The 12,333-nt window shown below is 40.8% G+C and overlaps 1 protein-coding gene across 1 annotated transcript in view; it reads left to right on the plus strand.

Annotated features, from left to right (window-relative positions):
- Positions 1-12,333, plus strand: part of BACE2 (beta-secretase 2) — a gene marked incomplete at both ends in the record, with an annotated part of 44,942 nt that overhangs the window by 15,213 nt on the left and 17,396 nt on the right. Inside the window, 2 exon segments of the mRNA XM_080613109.1 lie at positions 7,229-7,317; positions 11,527-11,743. Coding sequence (XP_080469235.1) covers positions 7,229-7,317; positions 11,527-11,743 — 306 coding nt within the window.

A 12,333-nucleotide genomic window follows, 5' to 3' on the forward strand; every position in this document is an offset into this window, starting at 1 on the left:
GCCCTGAAGAGCCGCCATTCGCCACTTGTTCTGCTTACTCCACAGCCAACAAACACACCACGGTTTCTATGGCAAACTTCAGCTGTTGCGAAAGCAGGAATTATCTTTGATAGACTTGACCTCCTGGTTTGGCCAAGTTTTCGTGCTGCAATGAATCACATTCCTCTGTCTCCAGTCTGACGTTGCAGTGAAACATGGGCACCGCCTGCTAACCAAACAGCATTAAAAAGTTATTAATCTCTTCTCCATTTTTCTTTCTTACAACACCTCTCTTATCTTGGTTAAACCCTTCTTATGACTACAGGAGTATTTTTTGGAGGTAGTAGCAGATAGGTATGTGTTCTCTGGTGAGGTGACCTCCCTCAGAGCACCACAGGAAATACTTCTCAGTGTAACATGTGGGCCCCTTGCTCCTCAAAGATGAAGTATGATACCATCCAAGCTGCAGAGAATCATTTGGCTCCGGGTGGGGTGTTTCTCCACCATCATGGCCATGCAGTTGTCAGCCAAAAAGGTGAGTTGTTTTCTGGATTCCTCTACTTGGCGCTGCTGAGGCCACAGCTGGAGTGCTGTGTCCAGCTCTGGGCTCCCCAGTCCAAGAGAGACATGGACATGCTCGAAAGTGCAGTGAAGGGACAAGAAGACATTTAAGGGATTGAAGCATCTCTCCTATGAGGAAAGGCTGAGAGAGTTGGGACTGATCAGCCGGCAAAAAAGAAGTCTCAGGGGGACGGGAGGATATCTCATTTATGTACATAAATACCTGAGGGTAGGGTGTAAAGAGGACAGAGCCAAGCTCTTTTCAGAGGTGCTCAGTGGCAGGACTAGAGGCAATGGGAATAAACTGAAACACAGGAGGTTCCCTCTAAACATAAGGAAAACCACTTTTTTACTGTGAGGGTGACCAAGCACTGGCACATGTTGCCCGAGGAGGTTGTGGAGTCTCTATCCTTGGAGATGCTCAAGAGCTGTCTGGGCATGGTCCTGGGCAGCTGGCTCTGGGTGGCTTTGAGTAGGGGATTTGACCAAATGACCTCCAGAGGTCCCCTCCAACCTCAACCATTCTGTGAAGTGCTGCAAAGCAGTGAGGACTTGGCTGCTCCAGTCCAGGGACTGCTTAAGAGCAATGAAATACAGGAGAGTCCTGTCACTGTGCCAGTGTTCAGGGGCAGTGTACCAGACTTTTTTCTTTTACCCTTTTTTGTCTTACCTGTTCAGCAAATTATGTATTATTCTGCAGCAGAAATGTGTTGTTGTGGGAGCTTATTCAGTTTATGTCCAAGTTTGCAGGCCTCTACATCTAGAAACACTTCCAAAGATTCCTCTAATTCATCTTTTAATTCAGTTTTATTTCTGTATCTTAAGAGAAACAGATGAAGAATCTTATATTAAAGCATAGACTTCTGAATCTGTTCATTAGAAATTAGCCTGTAAATGCTAATTCCAAGTAACACAGGAAAAAAGGCATACAGTATGTCTGTGCTTAAAAAGCCACTGTATATTGTAACATCACTAATTTGTAGAAACAAATTGCTGTAACAACCTGACTGACAATCTGTGCCAATAATAACACGTAATAACTGTGGGCAAACACAGAGTATAGTTGCTAGTATGTTTTCTTTTTCATATGATGGTTGTAAGCAATTCTTGCCAGATGGGCTGATAATGTAATTAGGAATTGTTGTGTTAAATGAGGCAGTATTTAAATTGGCAACTAATTTTCCTATCTATTAACCAGCTTGAAAAAGAAGAGCTGTTACCCAAATGATTTCTAGCGGCTAATCCCTAACATGAAATGTAGCACTTCTTTGCAGCCTTTTTAAACACTGCCTAGCAAATTATTTTCTGTAGGGCTTATTATGTGTGGGACAAAATAGGAAAGAGAGGGAGTTAAGAGATGTTACAGGGTCAGGGGTTGTTAGATGGAGTGGACTTCCCCTAAGTCAGTACATCATGATATGTGGTAACAGCTCATGAGCCAGTAATGGGATGCTTCTTATTTATAGTCTCCACATGTGGACAGGAAAAACATTTTTACTCTGTGATAGTTCACTCTGTGGCATACTCCAGCAAGCAGAGTAGGACTATGAACCCTATTTTAAGTCTGTGAATGGGAGAAATCATGAAAGCATAGCAGGACATGATTTTGAATGGCATATGAATGCTACTAGTGCACAACGGTCACTTTCTTTACAGGGGACAGAAGAGGAGGGAAAAGAAAGGGGTGCCCTTGGGTCAAGTTAAAATCCCAGAGAAGGCATGATTGCTTGTAGTTTTCATCATGAATTCTTACAGAGCTAGCTTCTTCGGTCTACTGGCTTGTGCAGTAGAAGCTATCAATTGCTTATCATTAAGATTTTGACTGAACCCCAGAGTAAACATAAGGCTGAGTGAGATTGATTATTATATTTATGTCTCTATCTGTGAAAACCTTATTCCTCCCCCCATGCTTCAGCTGAAGCAGGGCTGAAGACCCAAATACTTTTTTGCAGTCTGTTTTTTTTTCTGTCCAGTGGTGAAACTTTATTTCTTGACCTAAAAGGATCAGACCTGTTAACCTGACAAAAGCTACACTGGATTTTTTTCCATGGGCCAGTTTTTTAAAGGGGATGAAGATTATCACTAGCTCAGTGTGGGAATCGCATCAAAAGCAACAGTGTGACAGGGTTGCATGGAAGCCCTAGGATTCCAAAGCTGGAAAAGGCTCTGCATGCTAAATCATGCAGACAGGTACTTCAAACAAACGCATTATGCACTTGTAGCCATGAGTTTTGTTTTGTACATTTTTCTGAAAGTTACCAAGATCCCACAATCAAACTAAAACAAGAACAAGTAACGTATAGGAAATCTGAGTAGGAATTAGATTAGAACAGAGGCCAGGCTGTCCCTACACGGAAGATGCTAGCAACTTCTATGCAACAGCAATGGGATGATTGCTACGTTTAATCACTTTTCCTTGAAAATGTGAAGGGAGTTACTTTCTGAATGCCTGGTGGGGTAACTGCAAATTGCTGTTTACCAGGCAGTTAAATGAAGCATAGATAGTGCTGAGTGTTGATGACATCATATTGAGGTCACTTGCTGTAACAGATAGAGCAGGTGCCTGAACGACAGACAGACAAAGTTTTGCTGAACGAAAAAAAAGATGACAGATCAATAGGCTTTTTTTTTCTGGTAGCAAAATATAACAATATTCAGCCATGGAAAGCTTAAAAATATTAAAGATACCATGGTAAGTTAAATTATTGAATTAGGATAACATACATTAAGTGCTGTTGGATGTTGGCACTAAATAAAGCACTGGAAAGTTTGAGGGATTCTTGAAGTATTGACAATGTGTTTGGCTTCCAGTTGAAGTAAATCACTGCAACTGGGGGTTTTTTTCAGTGTGTCTACCCCTTTGGAGTAGAAAAAATATAAAATGCATGGCCTAAGAAGGCTCCTGCTTTCAATCTTTGTGACTTTCAGTAAACAGGTTTGGATTTGTTTCTTTTTATAAGCACAGCCTAATGGCATACAGATAGTGTCAGATTTCCTCTTTAAGTTTGTCATGGCAGAAGTGGATGTTACGATCCTGCTTATTCTATAGCAAGGGATCTTTATTAACCTCTTGTTAACAGTAACACTGTTTCCATATAGGAAATGCATCCAGCAAAATAATCTCCAGGTGTGATACTAGGTGCAGATTTTATGTCCCACGGCTGTGATAAAGGTGATGTTCAGGGGGGAAAAACGGCCTTTTGCATTTGCTGTCTGCTTTCTGCTGTATAGGTCGGAAATTGAACTTGGAAACCACAATAAAAAAGAAACCCTACAGCCTTCCTTCTGTGTCTCCAAAAGTAGAAGGAAAGTAGTTTTTCATTGTTTTTAATGCTGGGCACATGATCAGTCAGCAGTCCTTGGGCAGTTTTTTCTTTCATAGCCTCATTCAGCGGTGTTTCTCAGACCTCAGGTTTTGCAAAATCCAGCTTCATCTGACAATCGCTGGCAAAACAGGGTGATCACTAAATAATCAGCTCTCAGTGACACAGGAAGTGATTCATTTGTTATAAGCCCATGCCTGTAATAAACACAAAGAATGTTCTCCGCCTGCCTGCAAAAGCTCTGATTCACCATCTCTGGGCTTTCACGAGAAGGCAGCTGGAGAGGATGCTACCACCGCTGTTGGCTCTGCCTTGGCATCAGGGTCTTCTGTTCCTATGGCAGAAAGATAGAGACACAGAGAGGTATGACCACACTCTGCAGCCGTCACGGTGCATAGCTCGGTGAATCAAGTTGAGGTGCCATTGATTTCGGTTTTCAGCAGCTGGGGAGCAAGCATGCAGTGTATTTGTCTTCATCTTTTGGGAGAGGGCAGTGATGACCTCTGGAGATGGGGCAGGATGGAAAGCCCTAGACTATAGCTCCTTTGGTTGCTATCTTGTGACTCACCAGAGCTTGCCTTAAGTTCTCCCTACGGCACTATTAAACCTCCAGCAGACAGTATGGAACAAAACAGGCTCCAATGGTGACAGCATGAAAGTGATTCTTAGTGACATGTGAAGGCACTAAAGAAAATAACCAGGAGAGAAAGAGAACTCAGTAAGTTATACCCACCCCAAATGAGCTGCTAATCACTGGTGCTATTGTAAGGATTACAATAAATCAGTGTCTGCCCTGGCCGTCTGTATCTCATTATGCAAACATGCAGATAGAGAATGTCAGCCTCGATAGCGATCTGTCATGTGAATGCTGCTGTGTTGGAGTGGGCTGGCACTTTCATGGTTAGCCAGCTTTGTATTTTCTTTTTTTTTTTTTTTTCTGTGGGGGATATCTATTTTCTTTTGGAAATGTCGATTTGCTTCGTACTGTGGGTAGTAAATTTGCCCTTTTCTCTAGTGATTTGTGAATTCTGTGATGATAACATTGTATTTAAGGCGTGGGGGTAAAATATCTTTAATGTACGTCATATTTAGTGACTGGGGGGTTGCTTGGGGTTGTGTTTTGGTTTTTGTTTGTGGTTTTTTTCCAAGTCCTCCCCCGTGTATGGTGTCATGCATATTACTGAAGCTAGGGCAACACCTACATGTATTTATGCAGCTGATGTACAGTGCCCATTACTCAAGCATCATGAACTGCCTCAGAAAGGCTAATTAATTTAAGCCCTGCAGCACCCCTCTGAGGCAACTTTTGTTGGTCCTGATAGATGCACACATCGTAGCTGCTCTTTGTTATTTATTTTTAATATGATTTCTATCCCAGAGGGGAGGGGAAATGAATAGTTCTTACTTTATTAGGTAGCTGAAAAAATGTTAGGCTTTTGATATCATCAAAATAAAGTATGTAGCAAACTTTGGATTTTACTGCAAGCCATGCCTCAGAGGTTCTTATTTTCTTTTAAAGCCTCAGATCCTGGAGCCAGGTGAACCTGTAGATGTCCTGTTGTCTTTAAACATCTGTTTCTACCTCATGTGGTTGCAAAATAAATTTTAATGTGTTGTCTCAGCTTAATGTAAAATCTGGGATGCAGTGAAGCACTTGACTAAGGTTGTGAGTTTGTTTCTTTTTAGTCTTTAAATCTTTGCAGGATTAGAACTGGGAATACCTATGACAGTGTGCATGCAGTTCAGAAGAGAGTGCCACAGATTACTTACTAGTTGGTTTTCTGTTCATGCTTTAATTCAAGAGCTTCTCATACGGTGTTAACTAAGTAAAGCAAGAGTAACCATCTCCTTCCTCTTCCTCCATGAGCAAACCAAAAGTGTTTTTTAACATCGACTCACACTTTTTTTTGTTTATGCTTGGTCTTCAACTTACTAAAAAGAATTCAGCCTATCTTCTCCAAATGCTTGATCATCCTTTGTCCTTTCTGAGCTCAGCTCAGCTTCCTTTGTCAAAACTAAATTCATTTCCCCTATCATTCTCTCTTATCCTTCCCCCATCCACTTTCACTGCTAGATCCCTAGCTATCTCACATCTTAAGGATTGATGAAGACTAATGAAGTGGCTTGTTTGAGCTGACTTTAAACCCCAGGCAACCCAGTCCTCATGCCTTACTTCTTCTTACAAGAATATTCTTAAGTCCTTAATGTTTTTGTGGGGAACAGGTGTCCCATACTGCCTAGGGCATAATTTCACAATCGTTTTAAGCCAATCTGAGACCATACTGCCACCAAAGGAGGCAATCACCCTTTCTAGTATCTCAGTATCTGCTCCTACCATCTCTTTTCAAGTAGCTGTCTGATATAGCAGATTGCTTTTTTTATTTATTTTTTTTTTGGTAGCTGTAGGTGAAGAACCAGATTTGATTGCTTCACAGCTCCGTGGGCACAAATGCTCATGCCAAAAAGCCCTGGGAAGCATCCAGCTAAGAAAAGGGAAAAAGTGTTACCACTGCTTTTGGTATCAGCATAGACTCTGACTGACATAAATTATCATTTAATGACACTACATTTAATGTAGTTCAAGGTCTCACTGAAAGAAGTGATCCTGCGTCCAGCCACTCGCTTTTGTGCTGTTACCTTCTGCTTTAGTACAAGCTGTCATGCACCTGTGGTAAACCATCTTGGTTAGCTGAGCCAAATGGAGAAAGGAAGTGTCTTGTTTTGTCTGTGTGGTTTTGCTAGGCCAGTTTTTGGCCTAAGTTGTCACCCCACTTAACCAAAGAAGTGGCCTGCTCTAAAACTGAAAGCACTTTCAATCAATGCTTTTCACAGCGTTTATAAATCTGCCATCCTCCTGTTTAAAGGCAGTGAAGGCTGTAGTAGGTTGTTGCCACTGAGGACGAAGTGGGCATCATTCCCATGCTTTCTATTTCTGCTTATTTCTGCTCAGACTAGCATTCTGCCCCTACCTTGAAACCTTATAAACTCTAAGGCAAACAGTGCTTGAAACAGTACTCAATTCAGCCTGTGTCCCAGATGAGCCAGATTGCTGAGACACATGGGTTGGGCCAAAAAGAAATTGGAGATGGTTGTGAATTCATCTGCTGTGCAAATATGGGCTTAGTGAGTTATCCCTCTTCTAAGAACAAGACTATTTTAAAGCATTTGAGCATGATCAGCTGTTTTGAAAGGGCTGCAGCAGCCTATCTTTCCCAAAAGCGACACTTTGTATTTATTTTCAGAGCAACTTTTGTCATAATTTTAAAGCTAAAGGTAGTTTAGATAAAAACTCTAATGATTTTGCTTGTTTGTTTTTTTGTTTGTTTAGTTGAATATGAAAACCACCTTATCTTCTGTTTTGGCAGTTAAATATTCTGGTTGACACTGGGAGCAGTAATTTTGCTGTAGCAGGCGTGCCTGATCCTGATGTCACCTCCTACTTCAATACCGAGCTGTAAGTACCTGTTCTGCATGCAATGAGGGCTTAGGATTTCTCCTAGATCCTGGCTCCTCCATGTGAAGGAGGATGATGCCGCAATTTCTGGGGCTCCTGTGACATTCCGTGAGAGTGGGATGTCTGTTGCCTGAATGGGAAGATTGGCCTTGCCTGATGCAGAGTCAGGCCCCCTGTGAACAAGCCCACTGATAACCACACAACTGAGCTCTGAGTGCAGAGCTGATTAGAGCTGGAGAAAAAGGAAGAAGATAACTGGGTAAAAATAGTTTGCAAAATCATATCAATTTCAGCAAATTTCTCATCCAAATAGTCTTGGGAGGAATTGAAAGTTTAAATATACTTTCCATTTGTTAAAAAAACTGAAAAGTTAAAACACAGTAATTGTATCTGTCAGTTGATATTTCATCCAAAACAAAAATTAGTCAAAACTGGTAACTTACAAGATACAACTTGATGGTTATGGTGCTTGTTTTGCACTATATTTGCTGTGTTTAGCATGAGCTGACATTCGTCACAGCCAAGCGCAGCTTTGTCTATCTGAATCACTCTCCCTTCTTCCTTCTTTCCTTTCTGCTTTTCTTTGGTTTCTATTATTTCAGGTAAACTTCTGCAAAACACAGTTTCTATCTTTAGCTGAAGCATATGGATAAAAATACTTTAAGAACTGAGAGGCTGGAAAGTATCACCATTCTCCTTACCTCTTTGTGTATTTTAACATAAGGTTTTGCACTTTTTTCTTTCCCAATGAGATGCACAAGTAATGAAGGGAAAGCCAGTGCTGCTTTCTAGAATAACGTTACCTGCTGCCACATACTCTGGTGCTAGCGAAGATATTTCACATTTCACTCTGATATGACGCAGCACTGGAAAGTACAGAATTTTTACTAGAAAGCAGTTTCTGCACTGGTGCAGAGTTCTACATGCCCGCTATCCCCTTTCATAGGTAGTGGCTAGAGGAAACTTAATTGCAAGGAATTAAACCCACAAACATTCATTCTCCCTTTTCTCTTAAATGGTGTTATTTGTCTGGGAGGGCAAGGCCTCTCTCAAAAGAACTGTAAACTATTAGAAACAATGACGACAGCAGAGGTTGTGTGTTGAGAAAGGTTGTGAAATTGCTTGAAGGTTACAGTCTCTTATCAAGTGTTCTCAGCGTACACTGTGTTTTGAGAACTTTACTATAAAGTTAATACTGCAACCTTGAAATTTAGGCCCTGAAGAGTTAAAGGGTGCTTTGTAAAATGATTCAAACTCAAGTCATTACAGTTCAAAGCAATTGCAATAGCAATTTCTGGTTTGGGTTGGGTTGATGGAGTACTGCAGTGTGCTCAGAATAAAGTACAACCAACCATTAACATGTTTGAACCTGGCTACACCATGCTTCTCCCATTTTAAATACCTTAACTAGATTTAAATAAATGTCATCTGGGAAGGATCCTATCCCCCCAGAAATCAGTTAGATGTTTCAAAAATGTTGTTTGCAGGAAACCTCTGTAGGGTACCTAGTACAAACCCCAAATGCAGATCAGGTCAGCCACGGCAGAGTCCAGCCAAGTCCTGTAAACATTTAAGGGTGGCGAATCTGTGATCCTTCTGGGCAGAGCACTTCAGTGCTGTGCCACTCTTGTCCTTTGGAGGAAGTATTTCCTGTTATCCAATCTGAACCTCACGATGTAAGTCATGTGTTGCCCCTCGTGTTATTATCTGGCACTGCAGAGAAAGGTTTGGCTGTGTCATCTTGGTAACTGCCTTTGAAGCAACTGTAAACTGCTAAGAAAGGAGAGTTACCAGGCAGGACATGGAGAAGGGAGTAGTGTCACTACAGCATCGTAACCTAGGAGGCCTTTTTCCTTGCCTCTGGCTAAGATACCCTCTATCCTGCTGGAGGAGTTGAATTTCTTATTTTCTCATTACAGCCAAAACGGTTCATTTGGAATTTTTTTGTCCAGAGTGTTTGTTTTAAAACACTTGTCCCATGAATTAGATCAAGTCTCTACATTTGACCTCTAAAGAAGTTTCCTTCTTTCATGTCAGTGAGGTGGAAAACTATGCGCTGATTATAATCAAGAAGATGGAGTAGGAAGCGGTTTTGCGGAACAGAGTGTAATCTACTGACACAAGGATTATATGATATCCCTTCTCACGTTAGGAATTTTGCTCTTTGAAGGAAGTAACAGGCCTTCTCATCAATATGGCATTTGTGTGCTTTACAAATTAGATGAATTTCTAAGGTGGGAAAGCTGAGGCACAGAAGTTGAAGAAGTGACTTGTCCTGTCTTTCCACCCGAAAGTTCAGCAGCCGTGCTAGAAAAGGAACTCAGTGGTTCTGTGTCCTGGTCCACAGCTCAATCCACCATGCTGTTACAATTTACAGAAGAAGAGCTATGTGTTGGTGCTGTTGCTAGTCATGCAGTGTCTGTGTTTGCAGATTCTCTTTGCTTTCTTCTCCCAGCTCTCAATTTTCTCTTAGATTTCAGATGTTTCCTCTTCTGTTGCACAGCCAGACACTTTTCTACATGAAGAACCCTGTATTTCCCCTTCTTTTTCCTGCCCCTTCCTCCCTTTTTTCATGTCACTAATTATTCAGACTTCATTTTGATTTATCAAATCTACAGCCAGTATCACATTGGTGTTCTGAAGGCCCTGCCTGAGCAGAGATGTACCTTTGTCTGAGTGTCAGACAAGTGCCGAATTACACAGAAAGGTAAAACAGCATTAGAAGACCAGATAACAGGTAGTAACAGTATCTCTGGAATTTGTGCTTTTTGAAATGTAATCTGCGGGGCCTATTATTTCATGTATTTCTGGTGTCTTGGGTGTTACAAACTACTGAGCCCTGAAGACCCTTGAAGGGTTACATGTTGGGAGCATCAAAAACTGCTTAGAGTATATCCTGGCCTCTTACTACTCCCTTCCTCCCTTAGCTAAGAGGAGGATCAGTTGCATGGACTATATAGCAAATTGTGCCTCAAGATTTAGTGTCTGCTTGAATGGATGGGAGCTGTCTGCATTGCCGTCTAAAGGTTGTGCCCCATAACAGACAAAATCACACCACCTTCACTCTGGTGAGCTCAGATACAGGGGGCTCTGAAGACACTTAATGTGGCCGTTTCTGTCAGAGCAGTTGTTAGATAAAGCTGCGTTGATAAAAATGCCCACACTTGACGAACCACCTGCAGTTTCTGTTGTTTTACAGACATGTAAAGGTGGTGTTATGAAATTATTTTACACTTGCCTTTTTTTTTTTTTTTTAATTTACTTTAAAAAAAAGTTGTCAAGTTGAAAGTCTGTCCAGATGAACCGAGAATGGTCATCCGTCTCTTCAGAAAGGGAAGCTGTATGCTGAGGAATGGAACCAAACTAAATTGTGAGGGATCTAGAACACCTGTAGCTCTTGAGCAGTGATGTAGGTGGAAGATTACTGTATTTATACTACAGTATTTTTAAATTGCATATCTATCGAGGTTTTTTCCTAATGTTTTTGTTAAGCCTTCTCAACAGGATTCTTTTCCTTTCTTTGCTTCCCATACTTGCCTGCTCCTTTGCCTTCTCTGCCCTGGTCTGGAAGGAGCTCCTTCCTTTCCTGCTCCAAGTCAGTAAATCATTTGTTAATAATATCCAAGTCTACCTACTTCCTGATAGATAGGCCAAACTGCAGATGTAGAAAACCTGTGTCTTACTGCTGATACTCACAATAATATTCCAATTTATCCAAAATTGATTTTTTAATAATATTAATGAGTTATTAGTCTACAGCTATTCAGTTAGCTTGGCATTTCAATTTTAGATTTGAATTCAGAAGCTTTTAATTTCCTAGCACCACTTAATACATTCCATCTCCAATTAAAGAGTATTGCTCCTATTGTGATGGACCAGTCTGAGTCAGGGACATATTGCAGAGGATAGCATAATAATACCATGTTGCATTAGATAGCATAATACCGTAGATTAAAAAAAAAAAAAAGAAAAGGACATATTGTGAAGATTTGAGTCATCGATAGCTTCAGAATAAAAAGAGGGCCTCAAGATTTTTTTCTTTCTTCTTTTTACTGCTTGTACAATGCATTCCCCTTCTTCTGTGAGTATATGTGATTGACTTTGTAGACTTCATTTTTTTTCTCCTCTCTGGGAAAAATTGAGATTGAATATACCCTCTTGCATTGTAAATGAACAGCTTGTGCATAAGTGTATCTTTTCCTTTTAAAGGTCAAGTACATACAAATCTCAAGGAATTGATGTCACAGTTAAGTACAGTCAAGGAAGCTGGACTGGAGTACTGGGTACAGATGTCATTACTATCCCAAAAGGAATCTATGGCAGCTACACCATCAACATTGCCACCATTCTTGAATCGGAGAACTTTTTCTTACCAGGCGTTAAATGGCACGGGATTCTTGGTCTTGCCTACAATGCCTTAGCCAAGGTAAATTATCCTTTCCCCAGCTATTGTCTTTCACAATGACAATAAATAGAAATCTAGCTATTAAAATAAATCGAGCAGATGATCTGTCAGCATTAGACTCCTCCCTTCCAGCCACTCTTGTATGGATCCTTTGTGTTTGTTCCAGAAAGAATAAATTGGGAAGTGATGGTACTGCAGTCCCATGTGCGGATTTTGGCTTTTGTGGTAATGAAAGCTCCGATTTCAGGTCCTGTGGAATGAATAAGTTTTTACAAAGCTTGTAGTACCAGACTATGGGAGTAATGGCTGCTGGCATGTGTTTGAAGGGTGTATATTAGGGCTCTGATGACCTCTCTCAAGACCTGTCAATGCACTGATGAACTTACTTGGCAGAGCACTTGGCAGCTCTTTCTTAGACATTCTCCATTCACCAAGTAAAAGTTGAGATGGAAGGCATATGTATGGATAATTTCAGAACAAATATTATCTATGGTGTTTTCATGAACATAGAACCAAGCACATCCTGTTCTCAAGGAGATTGGAAATACAAGTAGAAGTTTAAAACCTAAAATTTATAGTCTTAACATTTACTGCCATGTAATCTAAAACTG

The sequence above is a fragment of the Psittacula echo genome (genome assembly GCF_963264785.1).
Source record: "Psittacula echo genome assembly, chromosome: 3".
In the NCBI taxonomy this organism is placed as follows: domain Eukaryota; kingdom Metazoa; phylum Chordata; class Aves; order Psittaciformes; family Psittacidae; genus Psittacula; species Psittacula echo.